The sequence below is a fragment of the Lonchura striata genome, chromosome 23, assembly GCF_046129695.1.
Source record: "Lonchura striata isolate bLonStr1 chromosome 23, bLonStr1.mat, whole genome shotgun sequence".
Lineage (NCBI taxonomy): Eukaryota > Metazoa > Chordata > Aves > Passeriformes > Estrildidae > Lonchura > Lonchura striata.
The window spans coordinates 9,106,713-9,130,541 of NC_134625.1; the positions used below are offsets into that span (position 1 = coordinate 9,106,713).

General features: G+C 64.0%; 2 protein-coding genes across 3 annotated transcripts; both read left to right on the forward strand.

Annotated features, from left to right (window-relative positions):
• The first annotated feature begins 2,664 nt into the window (after positions 1–2,664).
• On the forward strand, positions 2,665–8,024 carry THY1 (Thy-1 cell surface antigen). The gene is made up of 4 exons (XM_021540498.2): positions 2,665–2,797; positions 4,995–5,076; positions 5,181–5,516; positions 6,080–8,024. The coding sequence occupies exons 2-4, from the start codon at positions 5,040–5,042 to the stop codon at positions 6,190–6,192; spliced, it is 486 nt and encodes a 161-aa protein (XP_021396173.1). The 5' UTR covers positions 2,665–2,797; positions 4,995–5,039; the 3' UTR covers positions 6,193–8,024.
• Positions 8,025–9,355: 1,331 nt separating this feature from the next.
• On the forward strand, positions 9,356–23,683 carry USP2 (ubiquitin specific peptidase 2). Of its 2 annotated transcripts, XM_021540496.3 has the most exons (13): positions 9,356–9,591; positions 13,100–13,854; positions 20,629–20,679; positions 20,918–21,041; positions 21,831–21,942; positions 22,021–22,131; positions 22,283–22,347; positions 22,437–22,540; positions 22,620–22,700; positions 22,815–22,893; positions 22,992–23,099; positions 23,295–23,415; positions 23,507–23,683. In XM_021540496.3, exons 2-13 carry the CDS (start codon positions 13,141–13,143, stop codon positions 23,592–23,594), a joined length of 1,758 nt encoding a protein of 585 aa, XP_021396171.1. In that variant the 5' UTR covers positions 9,356–9,591; positions 13,100–13,140; the 3' UTR covers positions 23,595–23,683. The 2 variants fall into 2 exon arrangements, with proteins under 2 accessions (XP_021396171.1, XP_021396172.1); XM_021540497.2 differs by lacking the exons at positions 9,356–9,591; positions 13,100–13,854 and adding an exon at positions 17,898–18,121.
• The last annotated feature ends 146 nt before the right edge of the window (positions 23,684–23,829 follow it).

Below are 23,829 nucleotides of genomic sequence, written 5' to 3' on the forward strand. Positions count from 1 at the left end.
ACCCTTTGCAGCCCTCCTGTCTCTGGGCTGAGCCGTGAGGTAAGTGAGCATCAGTTGCTCCTTGGGCTGTGATCTCTGCAGCTCCACCACTGATTCCCAGATGCTCTCCCTTACTCCTCCATGTTGCAATGTCCCAGCTCTAATGGCCATGGGGAGGGTGTCAGGGGTCTCTCCACAGCATGGCCACCCTCAAGTCCTGTTGTTCATGTCCTCACATCACTTCTCCCCAGCACTTGGCAGTGTGGGAGCAAATGGTTGCTGCATGGGCATTGTTTTGAGCAGGACCCACGGTATGGTGCTGTGCTTTGATCCATGAGCAGGAGGAAAAGGGAGAGACTCTCCAATTCCTGTGTTTGGGATAGGCTGAGGGCAGGGCAGAGATGTTCCCCTTGGGAAGGATGTGCACCCACCCTACTCCTAGAAGGGTGTCTCCTGCAGCAGGATGTCCTTGGGCAAGGCCAGGTTTTAATTGCTGCAGCATCACCAGACACCCGAGTCATGGTGCCGCTCAGAACCTCTGTTCCCAGGCTGGCTTCTGCAGCAACTGAGCTATTGGGAGCAGTGAATTTCCCCCCGGGGACCCCCACATGCCCTGGCTTTCTCCCTAGAGAGGATCCAGGGGCAGTTTGGCTGCTCTGAGCTCCCAGGGGAGCTGTCTGTGCCCTGCCTCAGCCTGCTGGTCCGTCTGTCCTGCCGCATCCACTCGCTCCTGCTGGTGTCTGCACTGCTGTGCTGCACTGTGCCTGTTTGGCCGCCTCCTTGTTCCTCTTGCTGTCTGTCTCCCTGACTGACACCTGCCACTGCAAACACTGCCTGCCCCCCTCTCCACTGCTCTGTCACTATTAGGTTTTCTCCTCCCCACCCCTTTCCTCTGGGAGGCCTCTGCAGTCGGTGTGACTTGGGTGCTTTTCTCTGGTTTAGGGATAGCAGCCAGGCTGCAATCTGCAGCAAAAGGACTATCCAGAGGGAAAACCTCTGCAAGGAGCCTCCTGCAAATACTTAGGCAGAGAAGTGACTGCCAGCACTGCCCAGAAACTGCACACTCATGCCTGCCTCCACAGCCAGAGACTGAAAAGAAGCCCAAATATCTTACAGTGGGCCTTGAGCCACTGCACGCCTCTAAAAGCCAGTCATTGGAGCTTGACTTCCCTGGTTCACTCTGCAATAGCTGTGGTTGAGAGTGGGGATGTGGAGGAGACAGCTTGTAGAGATGTGAAATGTGAAAAGTACCCGTGTGTGTGTGTGTGTGGTTACAGGGGCTGCCTCACATCACAGCTGTGTTTGGACATAGACCTTGTGCTTACAACGTTTCCCCCCCCCCCCCCCCGACAACATTGCAGCGTGCCTCGTGTCTGTCTCTTTGCCTTGCATCCATCTGCTCCCAGCCTCGGTATCTTTCCCTGTTGTTTTGCCATGCCTCTCCTCCCATCCATAGCCAGCCCTGCCAGTCTGAGCCAGTAGTGTGGTGCATCATGCTGCCACAGTGTCTCTAATACCCCTCTGCCACGAGGGTCAGCCCTCTGCCCTCCTCATGGCAGCACACTGGACCCTGCTCAACGTTCCTAGGACACCACAGGCCACCTGGCCAGCTTGAGGGACTGTCCCTGTTTGGGCCAGCACACCTGCAGCCCATGCAGTGAGCGAGCAGCCAGAGCCAAGCTTCTGTAGAATTAGCAAAACCACCTGCACAGCCAGCTTGCAAAACCTCAGCACTCAAGTGTCACCTGGGATCAGGTTCTGCTGGAGGAGAACATGACTTTTGTATCAACTTTCCCAGTATCAGCCCTTTTAGCAGAGCCCAGCCAGGGCTGTGGGAGGAGGTGAGGGCAGGGCAGGCCATCTTGTATGTCTCTATGCCTTCCTGGGATACCTCCAGACCCAAACTCCCAGGGAAAACAGCTCCCTGCTGCTGTCCTCTTCTGCTGTCGTGACCTTGCCAAAGAGCAGGGAAGAGGTCTTGTCCCAGGCTTCTTGTCACATTTTGCCTGTGCAGAAGCAGCTCTGCTCATCTCCTTCCCAAACATGCTGTGGGAGCCTGTGGGGAGCAAGCCCTTGCTGTGTCCCCATTGTCACCAGACCTGGAGCAAAAACTGAAAGTCTGTATCCAGTGACATCACAGACAGAGGCTGTAGATGTGACACTTGGGGCCATGGCTTAGCAGTGGATCTGGCAGTGCTGGGTTAGCAGTTGGACTTGATGGTGTTAAAGGTCATTCCCAAATTAAATGATTGTGTGGTTCTTTGATTCAGCTGAGTATCTTGCCATTCCCACAATGATTTCCCATACGGAGGAGACCTGTGGTGACCTGGTGCAGAGTGACCCCTCGGAGCACCTGAGCTGAACTCATGTGGATGATACCTGCCCCCTCCTCAGCAAAGCCCACACCATGCTTCTTTTCCCCATCCCAACCATCCTCCTTTCCCAGCAAAACACCTCCCACGCTGCCGGGGAAGATGAGGGTTGGCAGCTCTTCCGCAAAATGATGTTCCCACGGCGATGGGGCTGTGTCACCCTTCCTGAGGAACATAAGGCTGGCGAACGGCACCTTCCGCATCAGTGCGCGCCCCTTGTCCGGGGCGGGGGCGTCCGAGTCCCGCAGAGGCAGGGCCCCCCCGCACCGCCCCCCGCCGCAGGGCCGGGGGCCGAACCTCAGTGACGCCTCCCGGCCCCCATTCGCTGGGTCCGCCCGCCCAGCCCTGCCCAGACTGCGGGAGCGCCGCGCCCACAGCCCGCCGGGCAGCCCCGGACAGCGCCGGCAGCCCCGCAGGCAGCGGGCAGCACCGGACAGCGCCCGCAGGTAGGCACCGACCGCCCCGCAGCGCCCCGCACGCCGCCGGGCCGGGAGCAGCCGCTGCGCTCGGGGCACAGCGCGGGGCTGCGGGCTTGGGGAGGGTCCGCCGGGCGCGGCGGTGGCACCGGGAGCATCTCTCCCCTCTCTCAGGGGATGCTCGGCCGGACGGAGCGCGCTGGAGGAGGGCACGGGCTCGGCTTCTCTTCCCGCTGCCGGTGCCCCCCACCCTCGGCTCGGGACTGCGGCATTCCCGGTGGGCGCGCCCGCGCGCACGCCCGCACCGCGGCAGCGCTCCCGCTCCGCGCTGCTGCGGCGGGGCAGCTCGCCCACCCCCAGCCCTCCTGCCCCCCTCGAGGGTCGCCCCATCGCTCTGCCCTGCGCACCCCCTTTGCTGGCAGCCACCCCCCGGCACAGCCAGGCTTCCCGCGGCTCTGCGTTCCCTCAGCCCACCAGCCTGCCCCTGTCCCCATCCCCGCAGGTCGTTTGTCACGCCGAGCCTGTCGCGCTGGTGGGCACAGGGGGTAGGTATAGGGTCCATGGTGTGCCCCGAGCTGGTGGGGACTGCGCCGGGAGCTTTGCCCTCTAAGAGCTGGAGCCCCCCGAATGCCACCGTCCTCCTGAGCCCTGTCCCCACGCCAAACCCCTGGGATCATGCAGGGGTGAGAGTGACCTGGCTTGCTCTGCTCCCAGCACTGCTGGCAGGAGAAGAAGGCTCCAAGGGCTATCACCCCAGAGCCTAGAAAATCTGAGTGTTTGGGCACATAGATGGGAGGAAAACCCCTCTCTGTGAGCTTCTTTGCATGGATTTTCTGGAGGAAAGCCAGGCTATGACCTAGATAGTGCCACAGGACATTCAAAAGGGAGCAGATTGGTGCTGGGAAATGACAAAGCAAGGGACGGGGGAACAATTTCTAGGAATCCAGAAGTTCAAGTGTTTACCCCATTGGCAACCTCTTGAGTTGCCAGTGAGATCAAGAGAAGGGAATTTTTCTTCCTGGCCAAGGTTTAGGGCTCTGGATAAAGAAATTTCTCAGAGCTTCAGGGTGAGTAAATGGGTTTGGTATTTCCTCTTAGAATATTATATGAAAAACCCAAAAATTGCTAAATAGAAAAATGCAGCTGGCAGTGGTACAGGCAATTCCTAGCTCTTCCCTGGATGCTTTGCCAGGCTCAGAGGGAACAAACTGAGGGTCTGTTGTCCCCTGTGCCAGCCTGGAGCCCCGAAGGGTTGGTTTATCAGCTCCCCCTCTTGGACCTGGCCTGACACAGCCAGCTTGGAGGGCTGACTGCAAGATGCTTGGTGTGTCCTTCAGGCTGGCTGCCTCGCTGCTCCCCCACCCTGTCCCTCCATTCCGCATGTCTGCGGCTGGATTCCCCACGCGGCTGTTTGGCCAGCCTGCAAACCTGTAATTGATTCCTTGTGGCTGCGTTGGGCCGGCTGCAATCAGCAGCCCTGGTGTTTGCATGGCACATCATGGGCCCCTTACCCACACACACAGCCTGGAGAGAGACGGGCACCGGGCAGGGACACAGACAGTGGATGCTGCCACCCAAACCCCTTCCAGCCCGTGGCCGGGCAGGCTGAGCTCAGCTCCTGGAGGCTTCGTGCCATCCTTTGGCGGTCTTGGCTCGCTGTCCAGCTGCTGTGTCCCTCTTCCTCGCTGCTCTTGGCCCCTTTCCCTCACTGCATTGCAATGACTCATCCTTGCTGAGCTCACCCGCTGGAGCTGTGGGAGGGCTGGCAGGGCAGGCGCCCACCAGCCCCCAAAGAGGGTCCCTCAGCTGGTAGCCCCTCGCCGTGAGCCACAGACCTCTGGTCAAGGTGTGCAGGCACTGGGGTGCAGCCTGGTTTCACCTTTCTGAACCTTGGCTGGCCATAGGGCAAAAGGGGGAGAAGGCTGGACAGGGGACAGGCAGGCCTTGCTGCGGGTCTGGCTATGCTCATTTAATGTCTGCTGGGGAGATCTGGACAGGGAAAACAAAGTGTGGATGGGGAAGTGCAAAGATGATGCTGGGCAGAAACGCAGTGCCTGGTTCCCCAGCTGGGTGCAGTGCCAGCCAGGCTCTGTGCAGTGAATCAGACGCTGGTGACGAGGAGCAGACGCCAGAGCATTGTCTGTGCAAGAAGGGCAGCCTGCACCACCGAGTGCCCACACCCATGGGGCAGTGGCCTGGCTAACTGCCTCTCTCTCCCCCTGCCCAGGTTCCCCTCTCAGAGACAGCCCCCACCAGGCACCTCAGCAGCGAGATGAACCCCACCGTGGGCATCGCTGTCATCCTGACAGGTACATCCCTCCCTGCTCCCTGCTCGGCCCAGAGCAGCCTGGAGGCTGCACGGGCACCCCCAAAGCTCGCTGATCCCTGTCCAACCCCTTCCTGCCTCTCCCAGTCCTCCAGGCCGCCCACTGCCAGATGATCAAGGACCTGAGTGCCTGCCTGCTGGGCCAGAACCTGCGCGTGGACTGTCGCTATGAGAACAAAACCGACAACCCCCTGACCTACGAGTTCAGCATCACCAAGGACAACAGGAAGCACGTCATCCACAGCACCATCAGCGTCTCCGAGAACATCTACCGGAGCCGAGCCAACGTCACCATGCACAAGAACCTGGTGTGCCTCCACCTGCAGAGCTTCACCACCAGCGATGAGGGCATCTACATGTGCGAGCTGAAGGCCACCAACGACTACACCGGCAACCAGATAAAGAACATCACTGTTATCAAAGGTGAGACAGGCAGTGGCACCTGGCCTCAGCCCTTCCCACCTGCTCCTTGGCTTGGCAGGGCCAGCAGAGAGCACCACAACTCCCTGTGGATCCTCAGGGAGGATCTATAAATGTGTCCCAATCATTCAGGTGCGCTTCGTCTCACAGATGGGTTCACTCTACTCCATCTCACACCACTTTTCCTGCCTCTCTTGAGTCCCACTTCAGGCACATTGCCTTGATATCCTCCCATGGAGAGGACAGTGGGGATCCTCCACACCTACAGCCCACAGGATCTGTCCTCCAGAAAGGGGCTAAGAGACCCTTGTCTCACCTGGTGCCCACCCACTTGTCACCTCAGTCAGGCACAGGCAGGGTTATGCTTCTCAGGGTCCCAAAAAGTCTTTGCTACTACATTCCCTCCATTGGGAGGGAAACAGGCCAGGATGGGATGTGCTGCACTTCTGTGACAGAGCAAAAGCACAAAGCTGTGTTCCTGTACCCTTAGAACTCCCAGCCTGAGCCCCATTCCCGAGGGATTTCATGGCCTCTCTTCTCTCCCTCCCCATTCCTTCTCCTCACAGACAAACTGGAGAAATGCGCCGGCTTCAGCCTCTTGATCCAGAACACCTCGTGGCTCCTGCTGCTGCTCCTTTCCCTGCCTCTCCTGCAAGCCGTGGACTTCGTGTCCCTGTGAAAGGCGAAACGCACACACACACACACACACACACACACACACACACACTCACAGCGCTCGCACACACACGCACGCACACACCGAGCACCCCAGCCACCCCGCCTTCCTCGCAGCCCCTGGAAAGAGAAGCTGAAGCGTCTGGAAGCCGTGAAACCTCTCTGTGTTATCTCTATTTAGCCGTATATTTACGCTAACCACCGTCCCGTGCCGAGGCCCACCATCCCACGCACACGCGCCCCGCTCCGAAGCATGGTGGCTCTGCTAGGCAGCGTTGCTTCTCCCATCGCTCCTCCCCGCTCCGTAGGCTGGCTGGTTTGCTTGTGCTGGGAGCACTGGAGGCCTCAGCCTCGCTTGTCCCATCCCTTTAACTCTTGGGGTTTGCCTGTTCTCAACTGGGGAAAGACAGCTGGATTGGCAGGTAAGAGAGGGGGGTGATGCGAGAGCGTGCGGAGGGTGCCCGTGGTGGGTGCTGCGCCCGTGGCCCCTGGAGGTGACAGGGCTCTTGGTGTCCCCACCCGCCCTGCCTGCCTCACCCTGCTCCTCTCACCCTGAGCTGCCACGGCTGGGAGAGGGCACAGAATGACTCAGTGAATGGGGAGCCATGGGACGCTGCTGGGCCTGGCAGGCTGGGAGGAGAGAGGGGAGCAGGTCTAGGAGACACCATGAACCCCCCCTGCCTCCTTAGGGCTCCTCTGGGACCCTGGGAACGGGCTCAGTGCAAATGTGCTTCGGCAACAAGTTTTTCCTAATCTATTTCTTACAGCTGAGCTGGAAGTGAGGCCTCCTCCAGACACCATCTGGTACCTTTGGGCTGCCCAAGCCAGAGACACCACTCGCTCTCCCCAGGGACCAGCCCTTAGCTGTGACGAGAGAATTGCTGCCAGCACCAGTGGAGGCAAGCAGAGCCTCTCTGAGCTAGCCACAGCCCCACTGCCCTCCCCAAGCCCTCAGAGCTGTGCCCGGGCTGGCTGGTGAGGAGGGGGTTCCCCTCTGGGAGCGTGACCCCAAGGTCTCTGCAGGGACTCCTCTGTAGGGGCACTTTGTCTTCCCGAAGGGAACATCTGGAGCTATCCCCAGCCCTTCCTCATGGAGAGGCAGAGCAGTCTTCCTCAAATCCCACTGTGCTCCTGGGAGGAGCCCGTGTGCCCCCTCCCCTCTCCCTCCTCCCTTTCAGCATTTCCCCGTCTCCCTTTAAGAGCAGCAAAGGACCGAAGGGCAGCCCACAACCTCAGCAAGGCCAGGATGGTGCCAGGGGTTGGCGAGAGCAGGGACAGGGATGGCCAGCACAGCTCAGATCTGCCAGCCCAGGGCTGCCCACGGGACCCCGAGGAGCCTCACCCAGGGGAGGGCACAGGGAAAGGAAGAGGCAGGAGCATCCAGCTGTGCCACCCGTGCAGCCCGGGCTGTGCCACCACGGCTGAGAGCAATACACAGCAGCTGCTCCCCACTCCTTGCTCCTCTCCAGAGCTGCTTCCTACCCCCGTGCCCATCCCCTGCCCATCCCTGCCTGCTTGCTTGCTGTCTAGTGCTGCTGAGGCCGTGCCCAGCTGAGGCCTGGCTGTGCCCAGCTCCCTGGGCGTACTGGTGAGCGCCGGGGCAGGCGCAAAGCCCAACGGCAGAGCGCGGACGCGGCTCGAGTCTCATTTTTTTGTGAACATTTGTAGTTATTTCCACAGCTTGTCGTCAAAGAAATTCTGTTAAGGGAAAAGGGGAAAAAAAAAAAGGAAAAAAAAGAACCCTATGAAAAGCAACAAGAAAAAAAAGACCACCTTACCATCCAAGGAGTGTTTCTCTGTCTGCACAATAAAACCCTACCTAGGTTCTGTGTTGGAGCCACGGGCGCCGTGTGTGTGGCACTGGGGATGAGGGCTGTGTGGGGCTGGGCACCAGGACCCTGCTGAGGGGCACAGCCCCCCAGGCAACCCCCATGTGCCTCCAGCACCCCAATGTCTGTGGGAGAGGAGCAGGCAGAGGGGCAAGATGTGGCTTCCCTGGGCAGGGCAACCCCCTCCTGCCCATCTGGAGTGAGGCCCCCTGCTCCCAGACCCTTTGTCCCCATCCCCGTCCCTAAACCCCCAGCTCCATCCCAGACACCATGGTGGCAGGGAGGCACAGCAGGGGACCAGGTCTGGCCCTGGCCCCTCCATCCTCTGGGGAGGGAATTGCCAGGGATGGAAGTGGCCATGGGAGCGGGGCTGGGTGTGCACATGTCCCAAAGCTCCTGTGCCCATCACACGTGGGTCCTGCTGGGGCTCCTGTGCCCATCACACCAGGGTCCTGCTGGGGCTCCTGTGCCCATCACACCAGGGTCCTGCTGGAGCTCCTGTGCCCACACACTGCCTGGGGGCTGCCAAGGCCTCTCATGTCCTTTGCAGCAGCCATACACTGCCCTGCCCAGCGTCAAGATGCCACCCTGGCACCAGGAGCCACCAGCAGGACTCAGCCACCACCCCCTGACACCATTGGTGACCCTGCGCCACCTCCCAGAGTGACGCCCCGACGCGCCCCTCCCTGTTTAAGGGCTGGAGCCAGAGGGAGGGAGGGAGGAAGATGCCACCCTAATTACATCCCTCCCCATTATCCTCGGCAGGTGCTCGCTGAGTCACGGCCACGCAGGTGCCGTAGCCTGGGCGGGTCAGGCGTCCCCATGGATCCACGAGGGGCGGCCACGCCACGCCAGCTGCCCCACACCCACCTTTGCTGAAGGTTTAGTGGGCTCTTCTCCCTACAGCTCATCCCAGGGGGGGGCAAAACCCAGTCCAGCTCCTCCCCTCACCCTGATGCTCTACTCCAAACCTTGCTGGCAGCCACCAACGCCCCTTTTTGTGCCTCCCTGCCCCACACGCACCAAGCGGTGTTCCCACCACCGCTCCCTCCCTTAACCCTCCCTCTATCCTTCGCCTCCTGGACCTCGACCTGCCTCCCCAAATCTCTCCGTCCCTCACGCTTACCCTTAGTCCTGCTCCACCCCGCACAGCCCCCGCAGCCTCCCCTGGCAGCACCCCCTTGCCGAGGGCCACCAGCCCACCCGGGCTCGCGTCCCCTTTAAGCCTCCCCAAGCTGGAATGCGAGAGGAGCATTTCAGCGCCCTGTGAGGTCAGATAAAGACACTATATTTATCTGCCTGGTAACCCGAGCCCTGAATTTCTGCGGTGGTGTTTTTACGTGGCCCCACAGCCCTCGGGCTCGGCCCCCTCCGGCCACTGCGCTCCCTCCCAGCGTGGAGGGGCTGAGCCGGGGGCGTCCTGTCCCCTGCGAAGGGTTCGGCTGCTGCCCATCTCCGGTGCCGGGGCAAGCTCCCCAAGGAGGCAGGACCAGCGCCGAGGGCATCACCGAATGCCTGGCTGGTCACCCCTCGCCGTGTCCTGAGCAGCCATCGGCCACCCGTGCCACATGCAGGTGAGTGCAGGTGGGGACACGGCCCCGGGGAGGGGGACACGGAGACAGACAAAACTGTCCCGCTCTTCCTGCAGCCGGATAACAGCCCGGGGGAGAGGTTTCTCTCCAGGGAGAAGGTTCTGAGTTCACACACAAAATCCTGCCTTTGAGCCACCCTCCCCGGCACCCTCCTCGTTCCCCAGCGTGGGCAGAGCCTCCTGCCCGAGGGTCCCTTCTTTTTTTTGGCACGCACAGACTCAAAGCAGTAATTCATGCCCTGGGTCTTACGTCAGGGTCCCCCGTGGGTTTGGGGTTTTGCTGCCTGGGGGGTGGCCCGGGAGCAGCAGCAGCAGGCTCTGCAGCAGGGTGGGGATGGGTCAGCAGCAGGGAGCGGGGCCAGGGTGGTGACTCCCGGCTGTGTGGGGTGAGCCTGGGGGTTCCTCAGGCCCAGGGCTGGCAGGGGAAGGACCCTGGCCAGGCTGGGTGAGTCACCTTGGGCAGGGCTTGTCACTTTGTGGGGTGGGAGTGGTGGGGAACGCAGGAGCCAGGCTGTGCCAGAGGCACTGCAGTCCCCATCTGTCGAAAGGGTCACTCCTGTCCCCTCCAGGGAGCAAACATTTTGTGGCTCATTCCCTCCAGGGCTGCTCGGGGTCAGCCTTCCTAGAGGGAAATGGATACCTGGAGGGATTCTGTGCCTTGTTTCCCTTGGGGAATGGGCAGGAGGCTGTCCCACCTCGCTCAGCTGGACACAGAGCCCCTCAGCCCCAAAGCACTTGTACTCTGGAGCGTGCAAAGTGCCTCACACAGGGTCCCCTCTCTGCCTCCACCACGGCAGAGTCCCGGGAGCCCCCACGTAACCTCAGGCCGGGACATTGTGTCTCAGGGGACGGCTCTGAGCCTGCGTAAGCGAGAAGCAGCTGTGCTGTGACACCTTGGATGGAGCCAGCGCTGTGTAAGCTGAGCCGAGCCCGCTCTGGGGCTCCGTGGCCACCGAGGGGGACAGCTGCCACCGGGCACGGGCAGGACAGAGGGGACACCTGCCACCGGGCACGGGCAGGACGGCAGCTGGGGACAGAGCAGGCCTCTGCTTTTCTGCCTCAGAGTGAGGGTTTTGCCTCCTCACTTTGAGCTGAGATTCCCAGGGAGGGCAGGGCAGGACTCCCCAGCGCCCCGAGCAGCCCCGTGTGTCCCGCTCCCGTGTGGTGGCACCGCTCCCGCCGGGCCCGTGAGCGCAGACCGGACATTCCTGTGCCTCAGCTTCCCCTGACAGCCCGGGAGGATGATGAGGGTGCAGGCGGCCTGACTCAGCCGTGCTGGCCCCAGGGCTTTGCCAGGCAGCAGGAAAGCTCAGCACAATGACGGGTAGGGAGGGGCCAGGCAGCCCAGGAAGCGCTGGGAGGAACCGGGGTTTTCTCACACCCCCTCAGCTCCTCTGGCTCCTGGCACGCTGTGCTCTCCCACCGCCCTGGGGTCCGCTCGGATGTGACATGGGGACCTGGAAGCACAGGCAAGCCTGGCAGATGTGACATTCCTCCATGGTAAGGCCTCTCTTCCCAAGGAATGGGATAGCTCCCGTGGCCGGGGCCGGTGCCCGCTCCTGACCCTGCATCCCTCCATCGGCTGCTCCGCATCCCCAGGGCAGGTGCTGCCCTGTGGAGACCTGTCCTGCTGCCAGGAGCACCTGCTGCCCTCCTGCTCCCAAACTTGTGCTCTCCTGGCACTGCCGGTGCCAGGAGAGAGCGTGGGCACCTGGCAGGGGATGATGGCATGGGGCTCTCCTGGCACTGTCCCAAGCCAAGATCATCTCTGCTGGCGACGAGGATGGGGAGTAGGGGCAGTCCCTGTGCCAGGCTGCTCCGTGCCCCAGCAGGGCAGGCAGCCAGGCATGTGCTCCCTGGGAGCCCAGGGGCTCCGTCACTCCCATCCTGGCACTCAATGCCAGTCTCCTGGCTGGGGTCCCACTCCCTGTCCGTGTCAAATGCCGACTGGCAGAGCCCCGCTCCTGGTGAGGGCGGCCGCAGCCAGGCTGGGAAGAGCCAGGTGTTCCGTGGCTCCCGTGCCCGGGAGCAGATTATTCACCCTTCAGCCTCCGTCCCCAAACAGGTCTGTGCGCTCCACCTCGCTGCTGCTTGTAAATATTTCCCTGTCCGCGGTGGGACGGCTGCTCCCTGGGCAGCAGCAGCAGCGGCCGGGACAGAGCCAGGCTGCCCGTGGGAGCCCACGGGGGCTGCTGCCGTCCCTCACCGCCCCTCCCTGAAGCATTCCCGGGGCGTTTCCACGCGGAGCCCGCGGGGCTCGGAGCAGGAGGCTGTGTCCCCGCAGGGCCAGGCAGGCGGTGACCCGCGGTGGCTCCTCGTGCCTCGTCCCCAAGCCCCGGTGGCACCCTCGGTGCTGCAAGGGACGGGCCAGGCACAGGCTCCGGCACCTCCCGGCTTGGAGCCGGGCCAGAGCCCGCCCCGGCTGGGCTGGGAAAAGCCTTTGAATCAGGGTCATCTCCCGGGTGACTGGAGACTCTCGGAGCCACATGAGCCACTGTCCTGCCAGGGAAGGGACACCAGTCACCCCGGGAGCTGAGCACCAGCAGCGCCGGGGCAGAGGAGCTCGCCTGGGTGCTGCCTGCCCCAGTGCCACCCACAGCCCCAGCACAGGTAGGGATCCAGCCATCAGTGCCGGCATGGGCACTGAGGGCAAACTCTCCTGACAGCCCGTGTTTGGGGACTGCTGGCTGCCACGCTGCCATCCCTGCTCTGGGTTGGCTCTGTGTGTGCTCTGGGACCTCTGTCCCTGTCTCTGTGTGCTCCTCTCCTTCCCTGTGCGGGAGCCACCAGCTCTCTGTGGGGACCGAGTGCTGGCTCTGCCCGGCTGGCAGGGGCACGGCTGCCACCTCACCAGGAGGACTCTGGGCTTGAGTTACTGATGGGGCACACGGGGTTCAGCCATGGCAGGGAGACAGGAAAACTGCTCAGGTCTGAGCTTGCCTCAGTTTCCCTCTCACTGTTGTGCCAGCCCCTTGCCAAGCCCCAGCACTCCCTGTGAGTAACCAGGGGAAGGTGCTGGGCTGACTGGATCGGCCCATCCCACCTGCTTGTCTCAGCCAGAGCTGGGCCTGAGCATCATCCTGTGACCAGGCACTGCCTCCCACCTGGAGGAGGCACTGGGGATATCTCTCCAGCCCTCAGAGTGGCACTGGACAGTGTGGCAGGGATGCCAGGGCTGGGGCAGAGGTGACTACTGCCATTCCTTGGTGTCTGTGAGGATGTTGGGTGCCTGTGGCTGTGCCCTGGGGCTCCCTTCTGTGGTATGAGGTGTCTGGGGGTATGGGGGTGGCAGTGCCAGCCGGGTCCTGCTGTCCCAGGCTCTCCAGGAAGGCTGGAAGGTGGCAGGAGCCATGGCCACACTGTCACCAGCAGCCCCTGGATGCCCTGTGTCTCGCAGGATCTCCAGGGCAGGCAGGAGCTGCTGGGTGGGAGCTGCTGGGTGTTGTGCTGGCCAGGGCCTGCGGAACTGATCCCTGGGCTCTTCCTTGCAGCCGATGCCTCCAGCACAGCCTGCTGAGCCCCAGCCTGCAGCATGTCCCAGCTCTCCTCCACGCTGAAGCGATACGTGGACTCCTCCCGCTACGCCGAGAGCACCTACAGCAAAGTGCCCAGCGGCTACAGCTCCTACAGCTCCTATGGATCCACCCTGTCCACCGCCTACGCGGACAGCGACAAAATCGGCTTCAAAGCCAGCTACCTGCCCTCCCCTCGCTACCACCACGCCGGGGGGCTGTCCCCCACCGGTGGCTATGACAGCGGCCGGCTGTACCCCGACCCCAGCATCCGCCTGAGCCCCTCGTACATCCGCACGCAGCCGCGGCCGCCCGGCGCCGGGCTCAGCGGCGGTGCCTGCTACACCTTCAGCGGCACCCCCGGCAGCCCCACGGGCTACCTGCCCTCCGGAGCGCCCCTCAGCCGCCACAAATCCATCAGCCACTCGGACCTGGCGCGGGAGTTCTCGGGGCTGCACACCTCCGACAGCGCCTACCTGCCCGCGGCCGGCGCGCTCGGCGCCCGCGGCCGGCCGGAGCTCGGCCACCTGCAGGGCCTGTACCAGGCTGCCACTCACTCCGACTATGTCCGTGGCTACCTGGAGGGCTACGGGAGGAAAAGCCACCCCGGCAGCCTCTCCACTGGACACCTCAGCCCCTCTCAGGCCAGCCTGCCACCGTCGGGCACCCGCTGTGCCAGCCAGCTGTGCGAGAGGAGCGATGAGCACTGCGACGTGTCCACCCAGGACTCCACGGTACGGGGGGCTGCCTGGGGTGGGGGACAGAGCTGTTCTGGGGGGATGAAAGCTGTGCTGATGGGGATATGGGCTGTGCTTGAGGACAGAGCTGTTCTTGGGGGGATATGGGCTGTTCTGGGGGGGATATGGGCTGTGCTTGAGGACAGAGACATGCTGGGTGGATATGGACTGTGCTTGAGGACAGAGCTGTGCTGGGGGAATGTGGGCTGTGCTTATGGTAAGCTGAGGAGCCCGAGGTCCCCGCGCTCTGCCTGGGAGCCTGGCTGTGCCGCTCCGTGCCTCAGTTTCTGTGTGTGACCCTCTGAGATGCCCTTGCTGGCGCAGCAGTCCCGGCTGGAGCTGCTGAGGCAGCCGTGTGCGGGCGGGTGTCCTCGGAGGGGCTGTGCTCGCAGGGCACGCTCCCCAAGGAGGCAGGAGCAGCCTGTGCCCGGGATTGTGCCCGCTGCACTTTTGGTGTGCGTGTGACAGCAGGTGATGGCTCCGTCCCCATGTGGGGCTGACGAGGATTTCCTGCTGCCTCACCCCAGGTAGGGAAGGTGACATGAGCAGGCTGGGCACTCATTCTGCTGGGACAGCTGGTTTGGCTGGTGCTGGCTCTGCCACAGTGACTCGGTGCCCAGCGATGCCAGCTCCCTGGCACCATGCACTGCTGCCAGTTTGGGGCCCTGAGCCCCAGCCTGTGTGGCAGCAGGGGTTCCCCATGGGCAGCACCACGCGTGGTGGCGGGTGCTCGGTGCCCCACGTCCCCGTCGGTGCTGTAGCGTCCCCGGAGCCCCAGCCCGGGCCGGGAGCAGGCAGCGCACACGCAGCCCGTGCAGGGGAGCAGCCTGGTAATTTTCCACTCAGGTTTCCTTCCAAGATCTGGCCAGGCTCTGCCTGCATTGTCTCCCGCTGTCTTTCCAGTCACCCTCCATTCCCCGATGGTCTGACCTGCCCTTTGCTTCCCTGCGTCTCTACCCACTGCCGTCCGCCAAACCACGAGGAGAAGTCCTGTCCTGCTCTCAGGGAAGCAGAAAAGAATCCCCCAGCAATTTTTCCCTTTGAAGCCAGTGCCCCCACAGCCCTCCCTGTGCCCCTTCCCCAGTGCCTTCCCCCACGGAACCACCTTCAGCAGTGCCGTGCCATGGTGTGGGACCCCCTGTGCCCACCTGCCTCATGCCTGGTCCCCAGCACTGGGGTGAGGGAAGGGCTGGGGAGTCAGGGGAGTGGAGGATCAGTGCTGTGGAAGGGAATTCCTGCCTCCCCCTCCCACACCAGGCCCTGCTGGGGGGCACCAAGGGGGGATCCAGCGGCTGCTGCAGCCACTGACTCTTCCTAAAGCTGACACTGCAGGGTCCCCACCCCGTGTGCCCACACACTGCTGTGTGGGGTGCCAGCCTGCTCCCGTGGGGTGCCCGTGGGGCAGCAGGGACTGTGCAAGTCCCAGCCCACAACCTGCACGTGAACACAGCCTGGGCTGATGGGTGGCAAAGGTGGCAAAGGGCACTGGGACAGGCACCCGTGCCAGGGCAGGCAGGTCAGTGACACTGCCTTAGCTTTCCTTGGTGCTTTGATGGGCACACCCGCTACTTTCCACTGCTGTGGTTTATTCCCTCCCTTTCCCAAGCCGGGAAGCAAATGTCCCGACCGTAAACCAGACTTGGGTGCCCGCGGCCGTGCCAGGTGCCAGAAACAAGCGCAGGCTGCGGCCCCACAGCTGCCCTCGGTTCTGCCCCATTGCCCAGCCCCGAGGGCAGAGTCAGCAGCACCCGCTCCTGACGCAGCCAGGCGACAGCGGGGCTGGCCCCACGCCTCCTCCCATCCCTTTTTCCACCACCACCTCCTGCCTCTGTGCCGCAGAAACCGCCATCCTGAGGGGTGTGCAGCCAGGAGTGAGGGTGTCTCCATGTGTCCATACTCTCACCAGCACTTCGTGCCTCAGTTTACCACCGCGTGGGCAAAGGGAGGTGTGTGAAGGTGCGGTGTCAGCGGAGGGCTGTGCCCACGGAGCTGCAGGGCCGTGCTGGCTCCTGGGAAGGGCAGCCTGGCGAGGGGCAGGACTGGAGCTGTGCCGGCCCATTAACCACCCCGGGTGTACACAGGGTCAGAAGGCCAGGGCCACCCACAAAACCGCCGGCAGCTCTCTGCAGTTCCATCCTGAGCAGCTGACGTCCCTGGCCCGCAGCCAGCACTGGCTGGCCCTGCCTGCCGCCACCGTGCCAACCGGGCCTGTGGCAACCTCTGCCCACGGCAGAAGGTCACCACTGCAGAGGGGCCAGCTGAGGGCAGGGACCTGCTCTGGGTGATGCCATCCCACTGGGTGTCCCCTTCTCTCTCCCGCTCCAGCCTCGCCCTCAGAGCCTGCACGCTGCGCTCTGGCTGGAGGGGAATTGGCTCCTTGGCCTGGGGTGCTCGGTGTCACCGGGGCACGAGGTTCAGCACGGGATGTGGCTGAACCGCCCTCTTGCCACGGAACCGGCTGGGCCAGCACGGTGCATCCCCACGGGGAGAGCTGCCCCAGCTCCCTGCACAGTGCTCGGGGCTGGCAGTGCCCATCCTGCCCCCACGGTACCACCCACACTGCCGGAAGGCTGGCAGGAGCCTGGATTTTGGGGAGCTGTGCCCCGGGCTTGGCAGGGCACGCAGGCAGGCTGGAGGAGGGCGGTGGGTGTGTGTGCACACCGTGTCCCCGTGTGTGTACGCCGTACACAGCGCGGGGTGTGTACATGTACACACGTGTGAGCACGCGCAGGCCCCGCTTACGACAGCCCTCCTGTTGTGATGCAAAAGGGCCCTGCAGATGAATAACGCTGCAAGATGCCTCCTCGGATATTTTTGCTGGTGCCAAAAATAGTCTCCCTCCCTTCCTCCCTCCCCTCCCTCCGTCCCCAGCCAGCCCCTCCGCTGGCTGTGCCGAGCAGAGCTCGACAGGGAGGCTGCATCTGCAGCCACCAGGATTCGGCAGCCCCTGCCTCTGGATAAGGGTGTTTTGTGGGCTCCAGAGGGGGAAAGGAGGCTCTGCTTAGAGCCCTCTCGGGGAGGTTGGAGGCTGTGGCTCTGTCAGAGCAGCCCAACCACACTCCCTGCCCTGGATGCCCATGGAAATTTCCCTGAGCAGGCAGAGGAGCACCTGGGCAGGCACGCAGGGCTCCGGCGCTCGTCCTGCCACGGTCAGAGGGGTGAAGCAGCGGGAGACGCAGGACTAGGACGCAGGACACCCGGGCTCCCTGCCAGTCTCTGCATCTGCCCTTGCTGCAGGAGAAGAGCTGGAGCCCTGCCCGTGCCGTGCCTCAGTTTACCGAGGGAAGACACCAGGTGGGGTCTTTGCTCTACGTAGGAATTGCAGGGAGTTTTTCCCCAGCGCAGGGCACTGAAATATCCTCTGAGCTCAGCGCTAATACATCCCCCAAAGAGGAGGGGGTACCCCCAATATGTCACTGCCTGGCAACCTGGCATCGGCCCTGCAGGAAAGACACACGGCCGGGAGCCCCACAAGCCCGCAGCCCCTCTCTGGATACAGGCACCCCGCGCTGTGGGACTGTCCCACTTTCACCAAGGCAATTTTGGGGAGCCCCGCTCCCTGCCTAGTGCGTGCCCGGGGCCGGACATTCACCAACCCTGGGCACGGCGAGCTGCGAGCACGGGGGAGCACTGGGGGGACAGGCGCTCCTCCGGCTGCCGCCTCTCCTCGTTCCCCCGCGGTGCCGGGCTGCGGGATCGCTGAGAGAGACGCCGCGGGAGCCCCCCGGAGCATCCCCCCGGAGCATCCCCCCGGAGCATCCCCCCGGAGCATCCCCCCGGAGCGCGTCCCCCCCGGGGCACAGCCGCCCCTCGCGGTCCCCCCTGGCTCCGGCGCGCTGTACCACGCGGTGCGCGGGGGCTGGCCGTCACCGAGCCGTCACCGAGCCGTCACCGAGCCCGGCTGCCGCCTCTCCACCCATTTGATGTCAGAGCCGCTCAGGTGCCGTCAGCCCCGCAGCCGGCCCCGGCTCCGGCCCCGCTCGCCCGGCGCGGGGGGCTCCGCGCCTGACCCCGCGCCCCCGGCTGCGGCCGGCCCCGGGCCGGGGCAGCCCCGCCGGTGTCCCCCGGCAGCCCGCTGCCCGCGGCTGCTCCCCGCCGTGCTGCGGTGCCCGCCGGGGCCACCATGAGGGATTCCTACACGGTGACGCTGCCCGAGGAGCCCCCCGCGCTCCCCGACCTTCACAAGGACCTGCGGCCCCGCGCCTCCATGCCAGGGTCCCTGCTGGTCTCCACCTTCGTCGGGCTCGTCCTCAACAAGACCAAGGTAGGAGATGCCCGCAGCACCCGTCCCCTGGCTTGGGGGCAGAGAAGGGGGCAGCCCCTGCCCGCCCTGGGGAGCACGGAGTGCCCTGTGCCATCCCCCGTGCCCGAGGATGGGGTGCCTGGGGTGGGTGCCCTCCCAGCTGCCCGTGGGGACGGCGTGTCCCGGTGTCGCACAGGATAGCAGGGAGCAGGTGAGCTGCACGTGTCAGGACACCTGGGTTCCTCTGCCAGCCCTGCCCTTGCGGTGACCTTGGCCAGGTGCTCGTGTCCCACCACAAGGAAGGGCGTGCTGGCCACGCTGAGCCCCTTGGCAGTGCCATCGGAGCGAACTTGGCTGTCCCCAGAGCCACAGTGCCGGGACAGATCTTTCCTGCAAGGATGGCAGAGCAAGGGGCAAGGAGGGCAAGGTCTGAGCACTTATGTAAGTCTGGCTGCTCTGGTTCTCCTGCTGCCCCAACAGGCTCCTGGCATGTGGACCTGGATGGGGCAGGACGGTCGGGATCTCGTCCCTTGTCCCCATCACCTGTCCCTTGTCCCCGTCCTGCGGTGCAGCCTCGGGGAGTCCCCAGCCGCGCCGCGTGAGCCAGCTCTCCTCCACTGCCTCTGAGCATGTCGTGTCCTAGATAAAGCCCTGTACGGGAGAGGGGGATTAGCTGGAGTTGAGTCACCCAGGGGAGGGAAATCCAGAGGGGGAAATAACACCTCGGTGCACACAGGGCTTGTGCCAAGCTAGGGGAGCACCTGACACCCCCTCCTCGGCCCCAGCCCTCCCCTGGGGTTGTTCCAGGCTCTGGGAGGACAGCCTGGCACCTGGCTGTGGGGGAATGCAGGATCTGTGGGGAGGTTTGCACCCACATGGGCAGGACTGGCCGGTCCCTCCTGGCACACGGCGGGAGGTGCCCAACCAGGGTAACTGGACAAGCACGTCCTGGCGGGGATGGCTGGGGCACTCTGGGGCAGCTCCCAGGGCTTGCTGCTCACCCCTGGCACCGTGACCTTCCCCGGGGTAGCAGTGGGGACACGAGCACGGCCTTGGGGTTCAGATCCTCCGAGGGATGGATGTAGGCTGCTGGGACACAGGCCCACATCTCCTGCCGCCATCCGCTCAGGGAGCAGAGCCAGGCCAGCTCCTCCAGCCGTGGCACAGCACTGACCTGTCACATCCTGCTGGTACCCTGTGCCCATCTGAGCCTGCCCCCAGCCCAAGAAGGCACCTGGCACTTTTGGACAGCGACCCCCCGGCACTGACAGCCATGGGCAGCCACGCCTGGGGACACCCCTGCGCTCTGGGCACTGCGGGGGCACCCGATGGCACAGAGGGCAGCCGGTCAGTGTGGCAGAGCCACGTGTGCCCACGCAGGGTCCCCGCTGGTGCCGGTCCCTGCCGCGGTGGGTGATGCCTGCGCCGTCGCTAGGGAGCACGTGTAACTGGATCTGGGTTATTTTGGGCTGCTGTCAGGGCTGGGTGCTCAGCACCTCCCACACACACACCAGCTGCTGCTATTTCGGAGCTGCTGGGCCCCCTCCCCTCCTCTCGCCTCCTCTCCTCCTCCTCAAGCCTCAGGTGGGCAGCTGGGGCGTTTGCCTAAGGATCCTTAAATCCGGGGCATCTGGGGGAGCACCATCAGCAGTCTGCCCCTGCAGGCCCTGTCAGACCCCCACCCTGCTCTGGGGAGGCTCATCCTGCTGCTCCCCTATGCAGGGCGGGGAGCAGGACCCCGGGCTCCCACCAGTGCCACTCCCAGCATCCTGTCCTGCATGCTGGGAGAGGGGTGGTGGCACCCCTACAACCCCTCTGTGCTCTCAGTCTCTCCAGCAAAGAGTGCTGATGGTTCCCTGCCCGTGCTGCCCAGCTGCCCGTGCCCATCTTTGCTTTTCCCGGCTCAGGGAGCACCTGGAGCACCTGGAAGTGCCACCCCATGGCACAGGTGCAGCACAGCCAGGAGGAGCTGGGGAGGCACCACTGGGCACACAGCCCTGTTCCCCGGGCTGGCTGTCGCAGGGCTGGGCTTGCACTTTCCCAGGTGGACTTTATCCCGTGAGACAGCTGTGCCAAAGTCTGGGCTGCCCTCGTGGGGGTGTCCTGCAGGGGATGGACACCTGGCGTGAAGCAGGCAGGCAGTGACCGGGCACCGTGCTCCTCCTGCGGCGTGGGGCAGGCACAGGGCACTGCCGTGCCTCAGTGTCCCCAGAGGAAGCAGCCTGGGCTGCCGGCCTGACCTGCAATCCAGGGCATGGGGCACAAGCCTTGCCAGGCAGGGAGAACTTTGAGCCCTGTGCGTAGTCCTGGGCCAGCGGGACGGGACAGGCTGGCTGTGCTTTGTCACCAGCCCTTGGCCCGGAGAGCTGCTCGGTGCTGGCCCTGCCCATGATGTCACAGCGGGATGGGGCCTCTCCTTGCGCCGAGGCTCTGCTCCACGGGCAGCTCGGTGGCACCATGGCCTCGCCGGGCTGCCCGCGGGCATGGCCAGCCCGCCACCCTCCCAGCACAGTTCCCTCTCTCTGCAGAGCTCCAAGGCCGTGCAGGGGCTGACCGGGCTGCGGAACCTCGGCAACACGGTGAGTGTGCCCCCAGCCCTGCTGGCACCGGGCACGTCAGTGGGGCACGGGGAGCCCTGTCCCTTCACCTCGCCCCCAGCACCCCACCCGCAGCCCGGCATCTCCCCGCACCCCTCTGCCCACGGGAGGAAGAGCTTCCCCTGCTCCTCACGGCTTCGTCCCAGCCCAGGTGTCCCCCTGCCACGGCCTGCCTCCCTCTGCCTCCCGTTGCCATGGTTTTCTCTTCTGCCTCCCCCAGTGCTTCATGAACTCCATCCTGCAGTGCCTGAGCAACACCAAGGAGCTGCGGGATTACTGCCTGCAGAACCAGTACCTGCGGGACCTCAACAACAACAGCCGCATGCGCACGGCGCTCATGTCAGGTAACGCACGGCAGGTAACACACGGCAGGTAACGCACGGCAGGTAACTCACGGCAGGTAACTCATGGCAGGTAACTCATGGCAGGTAACTCATGGCAGGTAACTCAGGGCAGGTAATGCACGGCAGGTAACGCACGGCAGGTAACTCATGGCAGGTAACGCACGGCAGGTAACTCATGGCAGGTAATGCACGGCAGGTAACGCACGGCAGGTAACTCACAGCAGGTAACTCATGGCAGGTAACGCACGGCAGGTAACGCACGGCAGGTAACTCAGGGCAGGTAACTCATGGCAGGTAACGCACGGCAGGTAACTCACGGCAGGTAACTCATGGCAGGTAACTCATGTCAAGTAACTCATGGCAGGTAACTCATGTCAGGTAACGCACGGCAGGTAATGCATGTCAGGTAGCTTATGTCAGGTAACACACGGCAGGTAACACACGGCAGGTAACTCATGTCAGATAACTCACAACAGGTAACTCACAGCAGGTAACTGCCCGGCCCGGCCCCTGGTGACTGCAAGGGCTTCCCTGCAGCAATCCCTGCAGCAATCCCTGCAGCAATCCCTGCAGCACATCCCTGCAACACCCCACATCCTGCAGGACCCCCACCCACACCCCTGCGACACCCCACATCCCGCAGGACCCCCACCCAGAGCTCGGTGCTGCTCCTTGGGCTGCCCAGCCAGTGGAGGATCAGGCCCTGAGACCCCAGAGTGTGGCCCTGAGCTGTCGCCATGGGGGCACGGCCGTGCCACCTCCGCTGCTGACCCTCCTCTCTGCCTGCAGAGTTTGCAAAGCTGATCCAGCTGCTCTGGACCTCGTCCCCCAACGAGAGCGTGAGCCCCTCCGAGTTCAAGACGCAGATCCAGAGATACGCCCCACGCTTCGTCGGCTACAAGTGAGGGGGGGTGGCTGCAGGGCGGTGGGGGAGCTGAGCCCCCTGCAGCCTCTCACCGGCCGTGCCCATGCCTTGCAGCCAGCAGGATGCACAGGAGTTCCTGCGGTTCCTGCTGGACGGGCTGCACAGCGAGGTGAACCGCGTGCTGGTGCGGCCCCGGGCCAGCACCGACAGCCTGGATCACCTCCCGTAAGTGCTGGCACCGCACGAGCCCCGGGAGAGTTCACTGCCCGCAAGGCCAGCCCAGGGACAGTGACCTCACGGGTCCCTCTGGGCCGGGTGGTGGGGCTGGGGTCCCCCGGGCCATGCTCAGTGCCCCGCTGTGTCCCCATCCTCGCAGTGACGACGAGAAGAGCCGGCAGATGTGGAGGAGGTACCAGGAGAGGGAGGACAGCCGCATCAGCGGTGAGCAGGGCTGGGGGAAGGGAGGACAGGGCTGGGCTGGGGGCGAGGGGGGAACCAGGGCTCTCACCCTGCTCTGTCCACCCCACCAGACCTCTTCGTTGGGCAGCTGAAGAGCTCTCTGACCTGCAGCGAGTGTGGCTACTGCTCCACAGCCTTCGACCCCTTCTGGGACCTGTCCCTGCCCATCCCCAAGGTGAGGGAGGCTCAACAATCCCTGTCCCACACCCCCTGTCCCACACCCCCTGTCCCTGACCATCACTGTGCTCCCACAGAAAGGCTACGGGGAGGTGACGCTCATGGATTGCCTCCGGCTCTTCACCAAAGAGGACGTGCTGGATGGGGACGAGAAACCGGTACGGGGCAGGGGGGCTCCCTGGGGCAGGCTGGGCCCCTTCCCCTCTGTGCTTGTGTTGCCAGGACTGTGGGCAGTGCCCTCACCCTCCTGCTTGTGCCGTTTCCTCCCACAGACGTGTTGTCGCTGCAAAGCCAGGACAAGGTGCACAAAAAAATTCAGCATCCAGAAGTTCCCCAAGATCCTGGTGCTTCGTATCCTTCGGGCAGAGGGATGGGGCTGTCGTGGGGGGCAGAGATGGGTTGTTGCAGGCTCTCCTTTGTCCCTGTGGCTCCTTGACGCGGCCCTCCAGACCTGAAGCGCTTCTCTGAGGCCAGGATACGAAGCAGCAAACTCACCACCTTCGTCAACTTCCCGCTGAAGGACCTGGACCTCCGGGAATTCGCCTCGCAGAGCTGCAGTGAGTCCCAGCCCCTGCATGCCTCTAGTCCCAGCCCGGAGCTCCTGGGCTCCTCGTGTGCCCAGCTGCTGGGGGCAGAGGCATCGGGGGTGGGAGGCACGGGATGCAGGCTGCTGGAGCTGCTGGCAGGGCGGGGGGCTCTGCGCTGGCACTTTGTGGGGCAGCAGGGCTGAGCAGCACCCCTGCTCCCCACAGACCACGCCGTTTACAACCTCTACGCCGTCTCCAACCACTCGGGCACCACCATGGGGGGACACTACACGGCCTACTGCAAGAGCCCCGTGTCCAGCGAGTGGCACAGCTTCAACGACTCCCGGTGAGCCTGGCGTGGCACAAGCGAGCGGGGACCCCCTGCTCAGGGCATGCCATCCCTGCTGCTCACTGCTCTCCCCTTCCCCTCTCTGCAGCGTCACCCCCATGTCCTCGAGCCACGTGCGCAGCAGCGATGCCTACCTGCTCTTCTACGAGCTGGCCAGCCCGTCCTCCCGCATGTAGCCAGCCCTGGGGAAGCCCTGGGCCACCCCTCGGAGCCAGAGGCTCCGGGCATTTGGGCCCCAGAGCAAGGGGGAGGCGAAGAGGAGACGCCCCCGAGGTGGCTGCGGAGGGAGGCTGGGGACAGCCAGGAGCAGAGCCCGGGCAAGGACACCCCAGCTCCGAGCTGAGGAGGGACTCGTGACAGGACAGGGCTCAGGCAACTCAGGCGCCTCTGATTGCTGGCATTTGGGTTTTA